We start from the raw sequence: 24,892 nt of genomic DNA, 5'->3' as shown, positions 1-24,892 counted from the left end.
GCAGCATCATACCTGAGTACTATTCTCTAACTGCAGCATCATACCTGAGTACTATTCTCTAACTGCAGCATCATACCTGAGTACTTTTCTCTAACTGCAGCATCATACCTGAGTACTATTCTCTAACTGCAGTATCATACCTGAGTACTATTCTCTAACTGCAGCATCATACCTGAGTACTATTCTCTAACTGCAGTATCATACCTGAGTACTATTCTCTAACTGCAGCATCATACCTGAGTACTATTCTCTAACTGCAGTATCATACCTGAGTACTATTCTCTAACTGCAGCATCATACCTGAGTACTATTCTCTAACTGCAGCATCATACCTGAGTACTATTCTCTAACTGCAGCATCATACCTGAGTACTATTCTCTAACTGCAGTATCATACCTGAGTACTATTCTCTAACTGCAGTATCATACCTGAGTACTATTCTCTAACTGCAGCATCATACCTGAGTACTATTCTCTAACTGCAGCATCATACCTGAGTACTATTCTCTAACTGCAGCATCATACCTGAGTACTATTCTCTAACTGCAGCATCATACCTGAGTACTATTCTCTAACTGCAGCATCATACCTGAGTACTATTCTCTAACTGCAGCATCATACCTGAGTACTATTCTCTAACTGCAGTATCATACCTGAGTACTATTCTCTAACTGCAGTATCATACCTGAGTACTATTCTCTAACTGCAGCATCATACCTGAGTACTATTCTCTAACTGCAGTATCATACCTGAGTACTATTCTCTAACTGCAGCATCATACCTGAGTACTATTCTCTAACTGCAGTATCATACCTGAGTACTATTCTCTAACTGCAGCATCATACCTGAGTACTATTCTCTAACTGCAGTATCATACCTGAGTACTATTCTCTAACTGCAGCATCATACCTGAGTACTATTCTCTAACTGCAGCATCATACCTGAGTACTATTCTCTAACTGCAGCATCATACCTGAGTACTATTCTCTAACTGCAGTATCATACCTGAGTACTATTCTCTAACTGCAGTATCATACCTGAGTACTATTCTCTAACTGCAGTATCATACCTGAGTACTATTCTCTAACTGCAGTATCATACCTGAGTACTATTCTCTAACTGCAGTATCATACCTGAGTACTATTCTCTAACTGCAGTATCATACCTGAGTACTATTCTCTAACTGCAGTATCATACCTGAGTACTATTCTCTAACTGCAGCATCATACCTGAGTACTATTCTCTAACTGCAGCATCATACCTGAGTACTATTCTCTAACTGCAGTATCATACCTGAGTACTATTCTCTAACTGCAGTATCATACCTGAGTACTATTCTCTAACTGCAGCATCATACCTGAGTACTATTCTCTAACTGCAGCATCATACCTGAGTACTATTCTCTAACTGCAGTATCATACCTGAGTACTATTCTCTAACTGCAGTATCATACCTGAGTACTATTCTCTAACTGCAGTATCATACCTGAGTACTATTCTCTAACTGCAGTATCATACCTGAGTACTATTCTCTAACTGCAGCATCATACCTGAGTACTATTCTCTAACTGCAGTATCATACCTGAGTACTATTCTCTAACTGCAGTATCATACCTGCTACACATGTCTGATCCACCAACCTCTTCATGAATGAATAAACACATGAACTGTTAAACCTCTTTTACACTGTGTTCCAAAGTGTATTTCAGTGTCGTGAAGGCATAAAGTACATTCACCTCAGACGCCTGAGATGATCCGTGTCAGGTGGAGGAGCAGGTTCTTCCACACGGTTAAAGGATGTTTCAGGATTTCTGACGTCGGGTCGGCCACACGACCACACGTGGAATTCACAAAGGAGCAAATCAGACATGGCGACGTTTGGAGGACGAGCCCATGGTTTAGAAGAGGCTTTTACTGCAGGCTACTAGTTACCATAGACATGCACTAGCCTAGCACTAGCCTAGTACTAGCCTAGCACTAGCCTAGCACTAGCCTAGCACTAGCCTAGCACTAGCCTAGCACTAGCCTAGCACCACTAAACTCTTCAAATATAAGGACTACATGAATAAAAAACAAAACAAATCCATAATGATTCACAGTTTAATGAAAAATAGTACAAAAATATAAAATACTGCAAGTACAGCAACATTAACAGTACAAAAACATGAGCATCAGATATAGTCACAGGTTGCCTGTAACTTAGAGGGTCAAATAAACAGATTAAAAAAGTCTGATGGTCTTCACGCTTCAGAAACACAACTTTAGCTTCTACTTGTACTGGTCCAGGTGTCTGGTCACACAGCGGACGTGTTCGACCTTTATCCTCGTTTACTCTGAGTGCATAACCTGTAAACACACATTTACAGGTTATGCACTATTAGCAATTTTACATCATCTAGGATTATGCCACTGAGATAGTTGTTATTAAATTACATGGACATAAGTAACTTTAGTACCTTCGATAGACTGTCTTGGAGTCCGTGGAATTGTTGAATGACTTGTTTTGAGCCAAAAGAAAGCGCGCTTCGTCTCCCCCTGCGATTAGCCACGTTAGCTCTGCTGTTAGCCACGTTAGCTCTGCTGTTAGCCACGTTAGCTCTGCTGTTAGCCACTCTAGCTCTGCTGTTAGCCACGTTAGCTCTGCTGTTAGCCACGTTAGCTCTGCTGTTAGCCACTCTAGCTCTGCACCGCGGCTGCAGAGGGACCAGGCCATGATGAGGACGAGGAGAGACATGCTTCAAAGGCTGAGCTTCCTGTCCACACGTCCTGAAGCTCGTCTGTGCTGTTTGTGTTTGTGTTGAGCTGAAGTGGAGACTCAGGGTTAGAAATCAGGAACTTGAACCCAAACGCTCGCTGAGTCAACAGGGCTTTGTCAAACTGTGTTAACCCCTTAACTCCCGCCTGGACCGAGTACGTTCTCTCCAGTTTGGCTTTACCCCAATCCAAAAGCTTCTGGAAAAAAGGTGTGAAAATAGCAACAAAACTGAGACGAAAACAATGATGGAAATGTGACAAAAAAGTGAGAAAACATTGAAGAAAAAATGACCAAAAAAAAGATATAATTTTTTTTTATTTTTTTTTTTTAAATTGACGAAAAAATGACAAAAAAATGACAAAAAATGTTTAAAAAATGACACAAAAAAATGACAAAAAAGTGACAAAAATGAGTTGAAAACCCAAGAAGAAAATGATGGGAAAAAAATGTGATGACGTGAGGAAAAAGATCCTCCGGGTTCAGGCGGGAGTTCAGAGGTTAAAGTTGATCTTTCATGGATCTGCACGTGAAACATCAGATCTACATCAGATCCGTGACGTCTATATTGCGGCTGTATATCGCTGTAGACGTGTTGTATATCGCTGTAGACGTGTTGTATATCGCTGTAGACGTGTTGTATATCGCTGTAGACGTGTTGTATATCGCTGTAGACGTGTTGTATATCGCTGTAGACGTGTTGTATATATCGCTGTAGACGTGTTGTATATCGCTGTAGACGTGTTGTATATCGCTGTAGACGTGTTGTATATCGCTGTAGACGTGTTGTATATATCGCTGTAGACGTGTTGTATATCGCTGTAGACGTGTTGTATATCGCTGTAGACGTGTTGTATATCGCTGTAGACGTGTTGTATATCGCTGTAGACGTGTTGTATATCGCTGTAGACGTGTTGTATATCGCTGTAGACGTGTTGTATATCGCTGTAGACGTGTTGTATATCGCTGTAGACGTGTTGTATATCGCTGTAGACGTGTTGTATATCGCTGTAGACGTGTTGTATATCGCTGTAGACGTGTTGTATATCGCTGTAGACGTGTTGTATATCGCTGTAGACGTGTTGTATATCGCTGTAGACGTGTTGTATATCGCTGTAGACGTGTTGTATATCGCTGTAGACGTGTTGTATATCGCTGTAGACGTGTTGTATATCGCTGTAGACGTGTTGTATATCGCTGTAGACGTGTTGTATATCGCTGTAGACGTGTTGTATATCGCTGTAGACGTGTTGTATATCGCTGTAGATGTGTTGTATATCGCTGTAGACGTGTTGTATATCGCTGTAGACGTGTTGTATATCGCTGTAGACGTGTTGTATATCGCTGTAGACGTGTTGTATATCGCTGTAGACGTGTTGTATATCGCTGTAGACGTGTTGTATATCGCTGTAGACGTGTTGTATATCGCTGTAGACGTGTTGTATATCGCTGTAGACGTGTACATGCATTTAAGACTTTGGTGTCTGATGTAAAGATGGTTTGTTTGTCCGTTTGTTTTTGATTGCTTGGTGCTGTTTTGCACAGGTTTCCATGCTGGATGGCGAGCTAACTCGAGCCTACGGAGAAAAGCCCAAAAGACTGAAGCATCTGCTGCTGGTGCGGTAGGGGGCGCTGCAGCCGCTCCCCCACACACACAGCTCCATTGCTCAAGCGTCCCATACGGACACGGTTCCTATGAACTCTGGACTCTGCTTTAATGGTTTAATTCCAACCCCATGGACTCTGATACTGAATGTGTCAACCCACTATGTGCACTGTGTAAATATGTTGAAATACTGTAAAAACAAATACACAACAACTAAGAACTGCAACACTGTGTCCACTTCCATTGAGCACCTCATTTTCCTCCGAGCCGAACCTTGTCTTCTGAATAACCTCACCTATCATCACATCATACCTGAGTACTATTCTCTAACTGCAGTATCATACCTGAGTACTATTCTCTAACTGCAGCATCATACCTGAGTACTATTCTCTAACTGCAGCATCATACCTGAGTACTATTCTCTAACTGCAGTATCATACCTGAGTACTATTCTCTAACTGCAGCATCATACCTGAGTACTATTCTCTAACTGCAGTATCATACCTGAGTACTATTCTAACTGCAGTATCATACCTGAGTGCTATTCTAACTGCAGCATCATACCTGAGTACTATTCTCTAACTGCAGCATCATACCTGAGTACTATTCTCTAACTGCAGCATCATACCTGAGTACTATTCTCTAACTGCAGTATCATACCTGAGTACTATTCTAACTGCAGTATCATACCTGAGTACTATTCTCTAACTGCAGTATCATACCTGAGTACTATTCTCTAACTGCAGCATCATACCTGAGTACTATTCTCTAACTGCAGTATCATACCTGAGTACTATTCTCTAACTGCAGTATCATACCTGAGTACTATTCTCTAACTGCAGCATCATACCTGAGTACTATTCTCTAACTGCAGTATCATACCTGAGTACTATTCTCTAACTGCAGCATCATACCTGAGTACTATTCTCTAACTGCAGTATCATACCTGAGTACTATTCTCTAACTGCAGTATCATACCTGAGTACTATTCTCTAACTGCAGTATCATACCTGAGTACTATTCTAACTGCAGCATCATACCTGAGTACTATTCTCTAACTGCAGCATCATACCTGAGTACTATTCTCTAACTGCAGCATCATACCTGAGTACTATTCTCTAACTGCAGTATCATACCTGAGTACTATTCTCTAACTGCAGCATCATACCTGAGTACTATTCTCTAACTGCAGCATCATACCTGAGTACTATTCTCTAACTGCAGTATCATACCTGAGTACTATTCTAACTGCAGCATCATACCTGAGTACTATTCTCTAACTGCAGTATCATACCTGAGTACTATTCTAACTGCAGCATCATACCTGAGTACTATTCTCTAACTGCAGCATCATACCTGAGTACTATTCTCTAACTGCAGCATCATACCTGAGTACTATTCTCTAACTGCAGTATCATACCTGAGTACTATTCTAACTGCAGTATCATACCTGAGTACTATTCTCTAACTGCAGTATCATACCTGAGTACTATTCTCTAACTGCAGCATCATACCTGAGTACTATTCTCCAACTGCAGCATCATACCTGAGTACTATTCTCTAACTGCAGTATCATACCTGAGTGCTATTCTCTAACTGCAGTATCATACCTGAGTACTATTCTCTAACTGCAGTATCATACCTGAGTACTATTCTCTAACTGCAGCATCATACCTGAGTACTATTCTCTAACTGCAGCATCATACCTGAGTACTATTCTCTAACTGCAGTATCATACCTGAGTACTATTCTCTAACTGCAGCATCATACCTGAGTACTATTCTCTAACTGCAGCATCATACCTGAGTACTATTCTCTAACTGCAGTATCATACCTGAGTACTATTCTCTAACTGCAGCATCATACCTGAGTACTATTCTCTAACTGCAGCATCATACCTGAGTACTATTCTCTAACTGCAGCATCATACCTGAGTACTATTCTCTAACTGCAGCATCATACCTGAGTACTATTCTCTAACTGCAGTATCATACCTGAGTACTATTCTCTAACTGCAGCATCATACCTGAGTACTATTCTCTAACTGCAGTATCATACCTGAGTACTATTCTCTAACTGCAGCATCATACCTGAGTACTATTCTCTAACTGCAGCATCATACCTGAGTACTATTCTCTAACTGCAGCATCATACCTGAGTACTATTCTCTCACTGCAGCATCATACCTGAGTACTATTCTCTAACTGCAGTATCATACCTGAGTACTATTCTCTAACTGCAGCATCATACCTGAGTACTATTCTCTAACTGCAGTATCATACCTGAGTACTATTCTCTAACTGCAGTATCATACCTGAGTACTATTCTCTAACTGCAGTATCATACCTGAGTACTATTCTCTAACTGCAGCATCATACCTGAGTACTATTCTCTAACTGCAGTATCATACCTGAGTACTATTCTCTAACTGCAGCATCATACCTGAGTACTATTCTCTAACTGCAGTATCATACCTGAGTACTATTCTCTAACTGCAGCATCATACCTGAGTACTATTCTCTAACTGCAGTATCATACCTGAGTACTATTCTCTAACTGCAGCATCATACCTGAGTACTATTCTCTAACTGCAGCATCATACCTGAGTACTATTCTCTAACTGCAGCATCATACCTGAGTACTATTCTCTAACTGCAGCATCATACCTGAGTACTATTCTCTAACTGCAGTATCATACCTGAGTACTATTCTCTAACTGCAGCATCATACCTGAGTACTATTCTCTAACTGCAGCATCATACCTGAGTACTATTCTCTAACTGCAGCATCATACCTGAGTACTATTCTCTCACTGCAGCATCATACCTGAGTACTATTCTCTAACTGCAGTATCATACCTGAGTACTATTCTCTAACTGCAGCATCATACCTGAGTACTATTCTCTAACTGCAGTATCATACCTGAGTACTATTCTCTAACTGCAGTATCATACCTGAGTACTATTCTCTAACTGCAGTATCATACCTGAGTACTATTCTCTAACTGCAGCATCATACCTGAGTACTATTCTCTAACTGCAGTATCATACCTGAGTACTATTCTCTAACTGCAGCATCATACCTGAGTACTATTCTCTAACTGCAGTATCATACCTGAGTACTATTCTCTAACTGCAGTATCATACCTGAGTACTATTCTCTAACTGCAGCATCATACCTGAGTACTATTCTCTAACTGCAGTATCATACCTGAGTACTATTCTCTAACTGCAGTATCATACCTGCTACACATGTCTGATCCACCAACCTATTCATGAATGAATAAACACATGAACTGTTAAACCTCTTTTACACTGTGTTCCAAAGTGTATTTCAGTGTCGTGAAGGCGTAAAGTACATTCACCTCAGACGCCTGAGATGATCCGTGTCAGGTGGAGGAGCAGGTTCTTCCAGACGGTTAAAGGATGTTTCAGGATTTCTGACGTCGGGTCGGCCACACGACCACACGTGGAATTCACAAAGGAGCAAATCAGACATGGTGACGTTTGGAGGACGAGCCCATGGTTTAGAAGAGGCTTTTACTGCAGGCTACTAGTTACCATAGACATGCACTAGCCTAGCACTAGCCTAGCACTAGCCTAGCACTAGCCTAGCACTAGCCTAGCACTAGCCTAGCACTAGCCTAGCACCACTAAACTCTTCAAATATAAGGACTACATGAATAAAAAACAAAACAAATCCATAATGATTCACAGTTTAATGAAAAATAGTACAAAAATATAAAATACTGCAAGTACAGCAACATTAACGGTACAAAAACATGAGCATCAGATATAGTCACAGGTTGCCTGTAACTTAGAGGGTCAAATAAACAGATTAAAAAAGTCTGATGGTCTTCACGCTTCAGAAACACAACTTTAGCTTCTACTTGTACTGGTCCAGGTGTCTGGTTACACAGTGGACGTGTTCGACCTTTATCCTCGTTTACTCTGAGTGCATAACCTGTAAACACACAAGGGGAAGGAGAATTAAAATATAAACTTTGAATGAACGAAAAACTGTGTTTTAGTAGAGTTAATACTTTACAAATAACTATGCTATTACAGTATAAAAGCTATATTCTTATTTATTCACTTTGTGAAGTCTCTTTAGAATTGTCCACATGACCTCGGCTTAAAGGTGGTCTGTGTATGACACAACTGAGAAAACTGAGCAATGTGAAGTTTGATCTAAGATCAAGGAACTGTCATGTTGATTTCAACCTAATAACCAATACTTCAATAAAATAAGGTAGTGGGGACTTTTTCTTCAAGTAAAGAAATGTCAATAAATTAATAAATATTACAAAAAATATTTTTTATGGACAGATGAAATAGGGAATTAAAACAAATGAGCTATTAGCAATTTTACATCATCTAGGATTATGCCACTGAGATAGTTGTTATTAAATTACATGGACATAAGTAACTTTAGTACCTTCGATGGGCTGTCTTGGAGTCCGTGGAATTGTTGAATGACTTGTTTTGAGCCAAAAGAAAGCGCGCTTCGTCTCCCCCTGCGATTAGCCACGTTAGCTCTGCTGTTAGCCACGTTAGCTCTGCTGTTAGCCACTCTAGCTCTGCTGTTAGCCACGTTAGCTCTGCTGTTAGCCACGTTAGCTCTGCTGTTAGCCACTCTAGCTCTGCTGTTAGCCACGTTAGCTCTGCTGTTAGCCACTCTAGCTCTGCTGTTAGCCACGTTAGCTCTGCTGTTAGCCACTCTAGCTCTGCTGTTAGCCACGTTAGCTCTGCTGTTAGCCACTCTAGCTCTGCTGTTAGCCACGTTAGCTCTGCTGTTAGCCACGCTAGCTCTGCTGTTAGCCACGCTAGCTCTTCATGACTTCGGATGACAAAAAACCATACAAAAAGCACGTTTATGCAAAAAATAGAAACCTAAAGGATTACACAGGTAACCCATGGGACTGCACGTGGCTAAGTTTACATTGAATTCACTCTGGCTCAAGCAAATAAAAAATTTTAAACATTTTTTGTCATTTTTTCGTCAATTTAAAAAAGAAAAAAATGTCATATTTTTAATCTTTTTTTTGTCATTTTTTCTTCAATGTTTTCTCACTTTTTTGTCACATTTCCATCATTGTTTTCGTCTCAGTTTTGTCGCTATCTTCTCACCTTGTTTCCAGAAGCTTTTGGATTGGGGTAAAGCCAAACTGGAGAGAACGTGCTCGGTCCAGGCGGGAGTTAAGGGGTTAACACAGTTTGACAAAGCCCTGTTGACTCAGCGAGCGTTTGGGTTCAAGTTCCTGATTTCTAACCCTGAGCCTCCACTTCAGCTCAACACAAACACAAACAGCACAGACGAGCTTCAGGACGTGTGGAACAGGAAGCTCAGCCTTTGAAGCATGTCTCTCCTCGTCCTCATCATGGCCTGGTCCCTCTGCAGCCGCGGTGAGTGCTTTAGTAACACATGGACTCACTGTGGTCAATGTCACAGGATTCAAAGCTTTAAAACCAAAGATCACAAGCAGATGTTTTACTGCAGCTCATGACGTTTTACTGCAGCTCATGAGGTTTTACTGCAGCTCATGAGGTTTTACTGCAGCTCATGGGGTTTTACTGCAGCTCATGAGGTTTTACTGCAGCTCCTGAGTTTTACTGCAGCTCATGAGGTTTTACTGCAGCTCATGAGTTTTTACTGCAGCTCATGAGGTTTTACTGCAGCTCATGAGGTTTTACTGCAGCTCATGAGGTTTTACTGCAGCTCATGAGTTTTACTGCAGCTCATGAGGTTTTACTGCAGCTCCTGAGTTTTACTGCAGCTCATGAGGTTTTACTGCAGCTCATGAGTTTTTACTGCAGCTCATGAGGTTTTACTGCAGCTCATGAGGTTTTACTGCAGCTTATGAGTTCTAGATCAAAACAAAACGACCAGGGAAGCAACATTTTGGTAAAAGTGATCAGATACTGTCAAACAGAATATGACTCTGTGTTGTTTTGTGTTGTTTTGTGTTGTGTTGTGTCGTGTGTGTTGTGTGTCGTGTGTGTTGTGTGTGTTGTGTTGTGTGGCGTGTGTGTTGTGTTGTGTGGCGTGTGTGTTGTGTGTTGTGTGGCGTGTGTGTTGTGTGTTGTGTGGCGTGGGCAGAGTATCGGTCAGAGGGCGGAGCTCTTTAGGACGGGGCTTGTTTATCTGTGCAGGGTCAGCCTTGGACCTGGACACCGGCCAGCGAGTCGCAGCTCGTTATTAAAACTTAACATTTCCTTAACGTTTCTACATGTTTTCAAATCAAATCATTATCATTATTATAATTATAAAATGATAAAACTACAAACGGTCACATCCCACATTCATACAAATGATACATGACTTTCACAGACGCCTGAACATTCCAGACCTCGGCCCTTCAGTCAAAATGGCGCCGAGTTCACTTCGTCACCACAAGAGGGCGCTGCCCACCATGACACCAGTGCAAAACAAATACTTTAACTCTGTTACAGAAGCATCAGCGCTTATAGAATCATTGCTTTCATGCTTTTATTTATTTATGTTTATATGATTTTAATGTCTTAATAATTATTATTTCAAATGGAACTTTTTGAAATGTAAATCTAATATGAAGCGCTTGTTGCAATGTAGAAAAACCTGCGTTCAAATGAACATCTTTAAGAATCAGGTCCGGATCCGGGTCTGAGGCTCCGACGTTTTAGCCTGGCAAAAGCCAGACTGACTTCATTTATGTATTTATAAATACATATAAAGACAGTCTGGTAATAGGACGCAATTTCTAAATCGAGACTGGAGGCGGGGCTAACGATCGCAGCTTGAACAAGAGTGAACCAATCAAACACAAAGCGACTTACGCTTTGCGTTCACGTCCTCCGCCATGATTGTCGTCCACACATGCAGTCGAGTAAATGCTCCGGTGAAAGCCCTCGGAGCAGCTTCTGCTGTGGCTTTAAGTCCAGCTCATTTAAAACAGAAGAAAGGGCACTGGTAAAAGATCGCTGTGTCGCGGCCGCCGCCATCTTCACTGTTTAGGTTGCGGGAGGAGCGCAGGTGTTTATGGGAAATCCTAGCGCGGAAGATGACGCACTGTTAACTCCCGCCTCCCGCGCTATGATTGGCTCTGCCTGGTTTTGCCGGAGTCAGCGAGATTCAAATCACACAATTCCAGACTGTATCCCCATGTATCTCTAACATGGAGGATCAGTCTGGCTCGTGCAGGCTACCGACGTTTGAGGACAAAATGTTACATGCTTAAAGCTCTACTTCATCCCCCAAAGTATTTTTTTTTCAAGTATTTCTTTGCCGTTGACAAAGTCCAGGTGGTGGATCCGCTCAGATCGGCTGATGTTTCCTCCATCATGAGGAAACTCTGCCAAGATCTGCAGTTCTTTCATCATTTCTAACTTTGACCTCAGTGCGGTCGATGGTTGAACAGCTGAAAACATCTGGATCGTTCATAATTTGCAATGTTTGTTGGCTAATGCTAATGCTAATGCTAATGCTAATGCTAATGCTAACGGCTATAGGACATTGTGCAGGCTCAGGGTTTAAGTCCAATTTAATGCCATTTTACTGCAAAAATACTACATTTTAATGCCTCAAACTACAAAATAAAAACTAATTGTTGATTCAAGAAACATATGAAGGTTTCAGGTCAGGTTTATTCTTAAAGTCTCCCGGACCAGACGACTCTCTAACTGTCTGCACACGTTAGGATCGAACTTCTGCTTCTTCTAACTAATCAAGTCGGCCATTTTACAACGGCTCTGTGTCATGTGACCAACAGCAGCCATTTTGTGACAAGACTCTTCTGTTTCAGGAGCCGCGGCTGAGAAGGAAAAGTCACCAGGTAAATACAGCACACACTAACCACTGTGCCACTGACACTAACCACTGTGTCACTGACTCTAACCACTGTGCCACTGACACTAACCACTGTGTCACTGACTCTAACCACTGTGTCACTGACACTAACCACTGTGTCACTGACTCTAACCACTGTGTCACTGACTCTAACCACTGTGTCACTGACACTAACCACTGTGTCACTGACACTAACCACTGTGCCACTGACTCTAACCACTGTGTCACTGACACTAACCACTGTGTCACTGACACTAACCACTGTGTCACTGACACTAACCACTGTGTCACTGACTCTAACCACTGTGTCACTGACTCTAACCACTGTGTCACTGACACTAACCACTGTGTCACTGACACTAACCACTGTGTCACTGACTCTAACCACTGTGTCACTGACTCTAACCACTGTGTCACTGACACTAACCACTGTGTCACTGACTCTAACCACTGTGTCACTGACACTAACCACTGTGTTACTGACTCTAACCACTGTGTCACTGACACTAACCACTGTGTCACTGACACTAACCACTGTGTCACTGACTCTAACCACTGTGTCACTGACTCTAACCACTGTGTCACTGACTCTAACCACTGTGTCACTGACATTAACCACTGTGTCACTGACTCTAACCACTGTGTCACTGACACTAACCACTGTGTCACTGACACTAACCACTGTGTCACTGACTCTAACCACTGTGTCACTGACTCTAACCACTGTGTCACTGACATTAACCACTGTGCCACTGACTCTAACCACTGTGTCACTGACTCTAACCACTGTGTCACTGACTCTAACCACTGTGTCACTGACTCTAACCACTGTGTCACTGACTCTAACCACTGTGTCACTGACTCTAACCACTGTGTCACTGACTCTAACCACTGTGTCACTGACTCTAACCACTGTGTCACTGTCTCTAACCACTGTGTCACTGACTCTAACCACTGTGTCACTGACTCTAACCACTGTGTCACTGACTCTAACCACTGTGTCACTGACACTAACCACTGTGTCACTGACTCTAACCACTGTGCCACTGACTCTAACCACTGTGTCACTGACATTAACCACTGTGTCACTGACTCTAACCACTGTGTCACTGACTCTAACCACTGTGTCACTGACTCTAACCACTGTGTCACTGACTCTAACCACTGTGTCACTGACACTAACCACTGTGTCACTGACACTAACCACTGTGTCACTGACACTAACCACTGTGTCACTGACTCTAACCACTGTGTCACTGACACTAACCACTGTGTCACTGACTCTAACCACTGTGTCACTGACTCTAACCACTGTGTCACTGACTCTAACCACTGTGTCACTGACTCTAACCACTGTGTCACTGACTCTAACCACTGTGTCACTGACACTAACCACTGTGTCACTGACACTAACCACTGTGTCACTGACTCTAACCACTGTGTCACTGACTCTAACCACTGTGTCACTGACTCTAACCACTGTGCCACTGACTCTAACCACTGTGTCACTGACTCTAACCACTGTGTCACTGACTCTAACCACTGTGCCACTGACTCTAACCACTGTGTCACTGACTCTAACCACTGTGTCACTGACATTAACCACTGTGTCACTGACTCTAACCACTGTGTCACTGACACTAACCACTGTGTCACTGACACTAACCACTGTGTCACTGACTCTAACCACTGTGTCACTGACTCTAACCACTGTGTCACTGACTCTAACCACTGTGCCACTGACTCTAACCACTGTGTCACTGACTCTAACCACTGTGTCACTGACTCTAACCACTGTGCCACTGACTCTAACCACTGTGTCACTGACTCTAACCACTGTGTCACTGACATTAACCACTGTGTCACTGACTCTAACCACTGTGTCACTGACTCTAACCACTGTGTCACTGACTCTAACCACTGTGCCACTGACTCTAACCACTGTGCCACTGACTCTAACCACTGTGTCACTGACTCTAACCACTGTGTCACTGACTCTAACCACTGTGTCACTGACTCTAACCACTGTCACTGACTCTAACCACTGTGTCACTGACTCTAACCAATGTGCCACTGACTCTAACCACTGTGTCACTGACTCTAACCACTGTGTCACTGACATTAACCACTGTGTCACTGACTCTAACCACTGTGTCACTGACTCTAACCACTGTGTCACTGACTCTAACCACTGTGCCACTGACTCTAACCACTGTGTCACTGACTCTAACCACTGTGTCACTGACTCTAACCACTGTGTCACTGACTCTAACCACTGTGTCACTGACTCTAACCACTGTGTCACTGACTCTAACCACTGTGCCACTGACACTAACCACTGTGTCACTGACTCTAACCACTGTCACTGACTCTAACCACTGTGCCACTGACTCTAACCACTGTGTCACTGACTCTAACCACGGTGCCACTGACTCTAACCACTGTGTCACTGACTCTAACCACTGTGTCACTGACTCTAACCACTGTGCCACTGACTCTAACCACTGTGTCACTGACTCTAACCACTGTGTCACTGACTCTAACCACTGTGCCACTGACATTAACCACTGTGCCACTGACTCTAACCACTGTGTCACTGACTCTAACCACTGTGTCACTGACTCTAACCACTGTGCCACTGACTCTAACCACTGTGTCACTGACTCTAACCACTGTGTCACTGACATTAACCACTGTGTCACTGACTCTAACCACTGTGTCACTGACTCTAACCACTGTGCCACTGACATTAACCACTGTGCCACTGACTCTAACCACTGTGTCACTGACTCTAACCACTGTGTCACTGACATTAACCACTGTGTCACTGACTCTAACCACTGTGCCACTGACTCTAACCACTGTGTCACTGACTCTAACCACTGTGTCACTGACTCTAACCACTGTGCCACTGACTCTAACCACTGTGTCACTGACTCTAACCACTGTGTCACTGACATTAACCACTGTGTCACTGACTCTAACCACTGTGTCACTGACTCTAACCACTGTGTCACTGACACTAACCACTGTGTCACTGACTCTAACCACTGTGTCACTGACTCTAACCACTGTGTCACTGACATTAACCACTGTGTCACTGACTCTAACCACTGTGTCACTGACTCTAACCACTGTGTCACTGACTCTAACCACTGTGTCACTGACACTAACCACTGTGTCACTGACTCTAACCACTGTGTCACTGACTCTAACCACTGTGTCACTGACTCTAACCACTGTGTCACTGACTCTAACCACTGTGTCACTGACTCTAACCACTGTGCCACTGACATTAACCACTGTGTCACTGACTCTAACCACTGTGTCACTGACTCTAACCACTGTGTCACTGACTCTAACCACTGTGCCACTGACTCTAACCACTGTGTCACTGACTCTAACCACTGTGTCACTGACATTAACCACTGTGTCACTGACTCTAACCACTGTGTCACTGACTCTAACCACTGTGTCACTGACTCTAACCACTGTGCCACTGACTCTAACCACTGTGTCACTGACTCTAACCACTGTGTCACTGACTCTAACCACTGTGTCACTGACTCTAACCACTGTGTCACTGACTCTAACCACTGTGTCACTGACTCTAACCACTGTGCCACTGACACTAACCACTGTGTCACTGACTCTAACCACTGTCACTGACTCTAACCACTGTGCCACTGACTCTAACCACTGTGTCACTGACTCTAACCACGGTGCCACTGACTCTAACCACTGTGTCACTGACTCTAACCACTGTGTCACTGACTCTAACCACTGTGTCACTGACTCTAACCACTGTGCCACTGACTCTAACCACTGTGTCACTGACTCTAACCACTGTGTCACTGACATTAACCACTGTGTCACTGACTCTAACCACTGTGCCACTGACATTAACCACTGTGCCACTGACTCTAACCACTGTGTCACTGACTCTAACCACTGTGTCACTGACATTAACCACTGTGTCACTGACTCTAACCACTGTGCCACTGACTCTAACCACTGTGTCACTGACTCTAACCACTGTGTCACTGACTCTAACCACTGTGTCACTGACTCTAACCACTGTGTCACTGACATTAACCACTGTGTCACTGACTCTAACCACTGTGTCACTGACTCTAACCACTGTGTCACTGACTCTAACCACTGTGTCACTGACATTAACCACTGTGTCACTGACTCTAACCACTGTGTCACTGACTCTAACCACTGTGTCACTGACTCTAACCACTGTGCCACTGACTCTAACCACTGTGTCACTGACTCTAACCACTGTGTCACTGACATTAACCACTGTGTCACTGACTCTAACCACTGTGCCACTGACATTAACCACTGTGTCACTGACACTAACCACTGTGTCACTGACTCTAACCACTGTGTCACTGACTCTAACCACTGTGTCACTGACATTAACCACTGTGTCACTGACTCTAACCACTGTGCCACTGACATTAACCACTGTGTCACTGACTCTAACCACTGTGTCACTGACTCTAACCACTGTGTCACTGACTCTAACCACTGTGTCACTGACACTAACCACTGTGTCACTGACTCTAACCACTGTGTCACTGACTCTAACCACTGTGTCACTGACTCTAACCACTGTGTCACTGACTCTAACCACTGTGTCACTGACTCTAACCACTGTGTCACTGACTCTAACCACTGTGCCACTGACATTAACCACTGTGTCACTGACTCTAACCACTGTGCCACTGACTCTAACCACTGTGCCACTGACTCTAACCACTGTGTCACTGACTCTAACCACTGTGCCACTGACTCTAACCACTGTGTCACTGACTCTAACCACTGTGCCACTGACTCTAACCACTGTGCCACTGACTCTAACCACTGTGTCACTGACTCTAACCACTGTGTCACTGACATTAACCACTGTGCCACTGACTCTAACCACTGTGCCACTGACTCTAACCACTGTGTCACTGACTCTAACCACTGTGCCACTGACATTAACCACTGTGTCACTGACTCTAACCACTGTGCCACTGACTCTAACCACTGTGCCACTGACTCTAACCACTGTTCCACTGACTCTAACCACTGTGTCACTGACTCTAACCACTGTGCCACTGACTCTAACCACTGTGCCACTGACTCTAACCACTGTGTCACTGACTCTAACCACTGTGTCACTGACTCTAACCACTGTGCCACTGACTCTAACCACTGTGCCACTGACTCTAACCACTGTGTCACTGACTCTAACCACTGTGTCACTGACATTAACCACTGTGCCACTGACTCTAACCACTGTGTCACTGACTCTAACCACTGTGCCACTGACTCTAACCACTGTGCCACTGACTCTAACCACTGTGCCACTGACTCTAACCACTGTGTCACTGACTCTAACCACTGTGTCACTGACTCTAACCACTGTGCCACTGACATTAACCACTGTGTCACTGACTCTAACCACTGTGCCACTGACTCTAACCACTGTGTCACTGACATTAACCACTGTGCCACTGACTCTAACCACTGTGTCACTGACTCTAACCACTGTGCCACTGACTCTAACCACTGTGCCACTGACTCTAACCACTGTGTCACTGACTCTAACCACTGTGTCACTGACTCTAACCACTGTGCCACTGTGGCGACGCTCTGACCCACATCAGAGACTCTGAAACTGTAGGAAACATGAGTGACTTTTGTCCATAAAGGAGAGACTTCCTGCAGAGCGGCTCACACTGTGACCTCATCTTCATACACAGACTCGGCGCGGCTGGTCGGGGGGCGGAGCCTGTGTTCAGGATCTCTGCAGATCCAGGACCAGTCCTCGGGCCAGTCCTGGGCCGGGGTCTGTGAGGGGGCCTTGGACCGTCGCGGGGCAGAGGTGGTTTGCGGGGAGCTGGGCTGTGGGGCTCCTCTCCTCCAGGGGGCGCTCTCTCCTCTGGGGCAGACGTTCCACTGTGAGGGCCACGAGTCTAAGCTGATGGACTGTAACCGGACCAGGACCGGCCCAGAGACCTGCCCCACTCTCAACCTCACCTGTGCAGGTAAAGGGGCGGGGCCAGAGGCGGGGTCTATAAGGGGGCGGGGCTCACCTGTGTTTGTGTCCAGAGCCGCTGAGGCTGGTGGGACGGGCCAGTCGCTGTGATGGGGCGGTGGAGGTGAAGCACGAAGGGCAGTGGGGACGAATGATAACCTCTGACCCCCATGACCACGACGGCCTTCCCGTTCGTCTTCAGATGTCCGTCGAATTTATGGGGGACCCGAATCTTGCGGCCGCCGTGTGTCGGTACCTGGACTGTGGCCCTGTATTTTACACCTCTGAGGCTGATTGGGGCCGTCCTGGACCAGCCTGGTTGGTGACCCCGAGCTGTGTGAAGGACGGGGCCGTCAGACGCTGTATCGGCCACTTTTACAAAAGTGTCTCCCGCAGCATCCGGGTGACGTGTTCAGGTACTGCACATTTAAATCTGCATCTCTTCTTCTCCAGAGCTGCTCAGTGTCCGTTCATTGAATGTGGTGCTGCCCCCTAGAGGAGGACACAGAGCGTGCAGAACTAACACAGATAATCCTCTGCTCCCATTGGCCGAGGCGGGGGGTACTCAGTTACTTTGACTTACTTAATCTTTATTTAGTTAATACTTAACTTAATCTTAGTCTTTTTGTAGCTAACTTTACTTTCCTTTTGGCTAAAGTTCATGGTTTATTCTTTAGAAACAAAGGAATACACTTTACATACACATAATCAGACTTTACTCCAACAGTTACTCAAGTATTTCACCCGAGTAGCTGTTTGGGTCAGTACTTTTATCCTGCTATTTTTGCCATTCCAAAGTTAAGTACAGGCATTTATATGATATATTGTACCGCTACCACTATGGAGCACTCACTCTTTGTGATAAATATAAGTGTTTTCTGGAGGTATTTTTCAAACCCGGAAGACATAACGCTTCGATTCAGTTAACTCCGCCCCCTCTCTCCGCACATACTTTACCGTAATATAAATAAACGGCAATAAGTGAAGTTACTTCACGATGCAGTTATACGGAGTTGACATCTGCAACACAGCTTCATAAATGGCTAACACACAAGCTAATATGCTAACACACAAGTTAATATGCTAACACACATGCTAATATGCTAACAAACATGCTAATATGCTAACACACAAGCTAATATGCTAACACACATGCATATATGCTAACACACCAGCTAATATGCTAACACACAAGCTAATATGCTAACAAACATGCTAATATGCTAACAAACATGCTAATATGCTAACACACAAGCTAATATGCTAACACACAAGCTAATATGCTAACAAACATGCTAATATGCTAACACACAAGCTAATATGATAACACACAAGCTAATATGCTAAAGCACAAGCTAATATGCTAATACACAAGCTAATATGCTAACACACAAGCTAATATGCTAAAACACAAGCTAATATGCTAACACACAAGCTAATATGCTAACAAACATGCTAATATGCTAACACAAATGCTAGTATGCTAACACACAAGCTAATATTCTAACACACAAGCTAATATGCTAACAAACATGCTAATATGCTAACACACAAGCTAATATGCTAATGCACAAGCTAATATGCCAGCACACATGCTAATATGCTAACACACAAGCTAATATGCTAACAAACAAGCTAATATGCTAACACACATGCTAATATGCTAACACACAAGCTGGTATGCTAACACACAAGCTAATATGCTAACACACAAGCTATTATGATAACACACAAGCTAATATGCTAAAGCACAAGCTAATATGCTAATTCACAAGCTAATATGCTAACACACATGCATATATGCTAACAGACAAGCTAATATGCTAACACACAAGCTAATATGCTAACAAACATGCTAATATGCTAACACAAATGCTAGTATGCTAACACACAAGCTAATATTCTAACACACAAGCTAATATGCTATCAAACATGCTAATATGCTAACACACAAGCTAATATGCTAGCGCACAAGCTAATATGCCAGCACACATGCTAATATGCTAACACACAAGCTAATATGCTAACAAACAAGCTAATATGCTAACACACATGCTATTATGCTAACACACAAGCTAGTATGCTAACACACAAGCTAATATGCTAACACACATGCTAGTATGCTAACACACAAGCTAATATGGTAACACACATGCAAATATGCTAACACACAAGCTAATATGCTAACACACACGCTAATATGCTAACACACAAGCTAGTATGCTAACACACAAGCTAATATGCTAAAACACAAGCTAGTATGCTAACACACATGCTAATATGCTAACACACAAGCTAATATGCTAACACACATGCTAGTATACTAACACACAAGCTAGTATGCTAACACATATGCTAATATGCTAACACACAAGCTAATATGCTAACAAACATGCTAATATGCTAACACACAAGCTAATATGCTAACACACATTCTAGTATGCTAACACACAAGCTAGTATGCTAACACACATGCTAATATGCTAACACACATGCTAATATGCTAACACACAAGCTAATATGCTAACACACATGCATATATGCTAACACACAAGCTAATATGATAACACACAAGCTAATATGCTAAAGCACAAGCTAATATGCTAATACACAAGCTAATATGCTAACACACAAGCTAATATGCTAACACACAAGCTAATATGCTAACACACATGCATATATGCTAACACACAAGCTAATATGCTAACACACAAGCTAATATGCTAACAAACATGCTAATATGCTAACACAAATGCTAGTATGCTAACACACAAGCTAATATTCTAACACACAAGCTAATATGCTAACAAACATGCTAATATGCTAACACACAAGCTAATATGCTAACGCACAAGCTAATATGCCAGCACACATGCTAATATGCTAACACACAAGCTAATATGCTAACAAACAAGCTAATATGCTAACACACATGCTAATATGCTAACACACAAGCTAGTATGCTAACACACAAGCTAATATGCTAACACACATGCTAGTATGCTAACACACAAGCTAATATGGTAACACACATGCAAATATGCTAACACACAAGCTAATATGCTAACACACATGCTAATATGCTAACACACAAGCTAGTATGCTAACACACAAGCTAATATGCTAACACTAATGCTAATATGCTAACACACAAGCTAATATGCTAACACACATGCTAGTATACTAACACACAAGCTAGTATGCTAACACATATGCTAGTATGCTAACACACAAGCTAATATGCTAACACACAAGCTAATATGCTAACAAACATGCTAATATGCTAACACACAAGCTAATATGCTAACACACATGCTAGTATGCTAACACACAAGCTAGTATGCTAACACATATGCTAGTATGCTAACACACAAGCTAATATGCTAACACACAAGCTAATATGCTAACACACAAGCTAATATGCTAACACAATGCTAGTATGCTAACACACATGCTAGTATGCTAACACACAAGCTAGTATGCTAACACACATGCTAATATGCTAACACACAACAGCTTATTCAAACAGTTCTGAAGTTAAAGAAACTAACCTCATCTTCATGCACAGACTCTGCGCGGCTGGTCGGGGGGCGGAGCCAGTGTTCAGGATCTCTGCAGATCCAGGACCAGTCCTGGGCCGGGGTCTGTGAGGGGGCCTTGGACCGTCGCGGGGCAGAGGTGCTGTGCAGGGAGCTGGGCTGTGGGGCTCCTCTCCTCCAGGGGGCGCTCTCTCCTCTGGGGCAGACGTTCCACTGTGAGGGCCACGAGTCTAAGCTGAGGGACTGTAACCGGACCAGGACCGGCCCAGAGACCTGCCCCACTCTCAACCTCACCTGTGCAGGTAAAGGGGCGGGCCAGGGGCGGGGTCTGTAGGGGGCGGGGCTCACCTGTGTTTGTGTCCAGAGCCGGTGAGGCTGGTGGGAGGGGCCAGTCGCTGTGAGGGGACGCTGGAGGTGTTGCACAAAGGACAGTGGGGACCAGTGTGGCCCGATGGCGGCTATGGCCAACGCTGGGAGATAAAGGCGGCGTCCGTCTTGTGTGGGATCCTGGACTGTGGCCGGGCTATTGCTCTAGAAAGGAGAAGCAGGAACGTGTGGAGCGTCGACACTGACTGTGTGAGGGCCAACGCTGGGGTGAGAGACTGTGTCATGGACGGCACCGGCTCAGGCGTTTCCAGCCACTTCATTATTTGTTCAGGTACTGCCTTTAAATCTGAATCTCTTCTTCCCCAGAGCTGCTCAGAAATCAGACTTTGCTCCAACAGTTGCTCAAGCTCCACCACAGAGACTGGACCGATTAGACCAGTTTAGTTTCATGAATTCAGCTCAGCCTTCAGTGAAATATACATACAACATGTGAACATGGTATCCAGAAGAACAGGCTTAATGAATGTACAGAAGAACAGCCACAGCGTCGTCACTTAACTCCCACCTGAACCGAGAGCATTTTCTCCAGTTTGGCTTTACCCCAATCCAAAAGCTTCTGGAAAAAAGGTGAGAAAATACCAACAAAACTGAGACGAAAACAAGGAAGGAAATGTGAAAAAAAGTGACAAAACATTAACAAAAAATGACAAAAAAAGACAAAAATGTGACAAAAAAAGACAAAAAAAGACAAAAAAGACAAAAAAAGACAAAAATGTGACAAAAAAAGACAAAAAAAGACACAAAAAATCACTAAAAAATCACTAAAAATGACAAAAAAACGCAAAAAAATTCACAAAAAATAAAAAAATGACAAAAAATGACAAAAAATCACAACAAATCACTAAAAAAACACAAAGAAATCACAAAAAAATCACAAAAAAATCATCAAAAAAATCACAAAAAAATCACAAAAAAATCACAAAAAATCACAAAAAATGACAAAAAAAATCACAACACATCACAAAAAAAACACAAAAAAATCTCAAAAAAATCATCAAAAAAATCACTAAAAAAACACAAAAAATCACAACAAATCACTAAAAAACCACCAAAAAATCACAAAAAATCACAAAAAAATCACAAAAAAATCACAAAAAAATCACAAAAAAATCACAAAAAAATCACAAAAAATCAAAAAAAAAATTACACAAAAAGACAAGACAAAAAAAGACAAAAGACTAAAAAAATCACAAAAAAATCACAAAAAATGGACAAAAAAGACAAAAAATGACAAAAAAATCACAACAAATCACAAAAAAATCACAAAAATATCACAAAAAAAGACAAAAAAAGACAAAAAAAGACAAAAAAAGACAAAAAAAAGACAAAAAAAGACAAAAAATTACAAAAAATTACAAAAAAATTACAAAAAATTCACAAAAAAACACAAAACAAAAATATCACAAAAAAGGCAAAAAAATATCACAAAAAAAAAGAAAAATACAAAAAATAACAAAAAAAAACAACAAATCACAAAAAAAACACAAAAAAATCACAAAAAATGGACAAAAAAGATAAAAAAAAGACAAAAAAAATGACATGAAAAATGAAAAAATACAGAAAATCACCAAATAATCACCTAAAAATCACCTAAAAATCACCTAAAAATGGACAAAAAAGACAAAAAAATCACAAAAAAATCACAAAAAAATCACAAAAAATCACAAAAAATCACAAAAAATCACAAAAAAATCACAAAAAAATGACAACAAATATCACAAAAAATTGACAAAAAAGACAAAAAAAAGACACAAAAAAGACAAATAATGACCAAAAAAGATGACAATAAATTTCCAAAAATTTAGAAAATCTGAGGAAAAAGATCCATCTAGATGAGCTTTGTAGGTCTTAGCTATGAGGCGCTACACTGACCGACAGGATTTGGGTAAAGCTGAACTGGAGAAAACGCTCTCGGTTCAGGCGGGAGTTAAGGGGTTAATATTGCTTGTAATGCATAGACGATCCACCAGGGGGTGCTGTAGCGCCCTCAGCACCCTGGGTTCCCACAGCCTTGCTCAGTCCGGGTCCTTCGTCCTCTCCTCTCTCTCCGATGTGAGCGTGATCCTGTTTAAAGTGTTTTATGTGCTGTCGTTCCAGGCCACCAGGGGGCGTGACAGGACACGGAGAGCCGGGAGACGCAGAGCCCGCCCTGAAGAAGTAGAAGAAGAACGAACGCTCTGACGTCGTCTTGAACCAGATGTGTTCACGCGTATCAGAAATGTCAGATATTCGTTTTTCAAATAAACAAATCTACGCATGAAAACAGTTGCCATTGTTACCGTTTATTTTTTGTTTTTTGTGACATCATCGCCAACCTGTTCTTGCATCACATACGTTCGTAAAGTGGTGATGTCATCGCTCCACTTCCTGGTCCAACGGAGCTTTAAGGTCAGCTCAGGAAGCTTTGGAGAAATGGACAAAAAAATGACCAAAAAATGACCAAAAAATGACCAAAAAAGACAAAAAAATTACAAAAAAATCACAAAAAATCACAAAAAATGTATTGACAAAAAAGACAAAAAAAAGACAAAAAAAGACAAAAAATTACAGAAAATTACAAAAAATCACAAAAAAGACAAAAAACAAACAAAAAAAGACAAAAAATTACTAAAAATTACAAAAAATCACAAAAAAAGGCTAAAAAAATCACAAAAAAATCACAAAACAATTATAAAAAAATCACTAAAAAATCACGAAAAATCACAAAAAAATCACAAAAAATGGACAAAAAAAGACAAAAAAATACAGA

The 24,892-nt window shown here is 42.4% G+C and overlaps 1 protein-coding gene across 1 annotated transcript in view; it reads left to right on the top strand.

The window, feature by feature from the left end:
- The window catches only part of LOC306969153 (scavenger receptor cysteine-rich type 1 protein M160-like), a gene marked incomplete at both ends in the record, with an annotated part of 136,075 nt that overhangs the window by 51,016 nt on the left and 60,167 nt on the right, over nucleotides 1-24,892 (top strand). The window contains 2 exons of the mRNA XM_079564753.1: nucleotides 17,943-18,064; nucleotides 21,896-22,058. Of these exons, the coding sequence (XP_079420879.1) occupies nucleotides 17,943-18,064; nucleotides 21,896-22,058 (285 nt within the window). The remainder of the gene's footprint in view (nucleotides 1-17,942; nucleotides 18,065-21,895; nucleotides 22,059-24,892) is intronic.

This window comes from Gobius niger (genome assembly GCF_951799975.1).
Source record: "Gobius niger genome assembly, chromosome: 10".
Taxonomy (NCBI): domain Eukaryota; kingdom Metazoa; phylum Chordata; class Actinopteri; order Gobiiformes; family Gobiidae; genus Gobius; species Gobius niger.
Note: the sequence above shows the minus strand (reverse complement) of the source record. Positions and strands in the feature narration are given on the sequence as shown.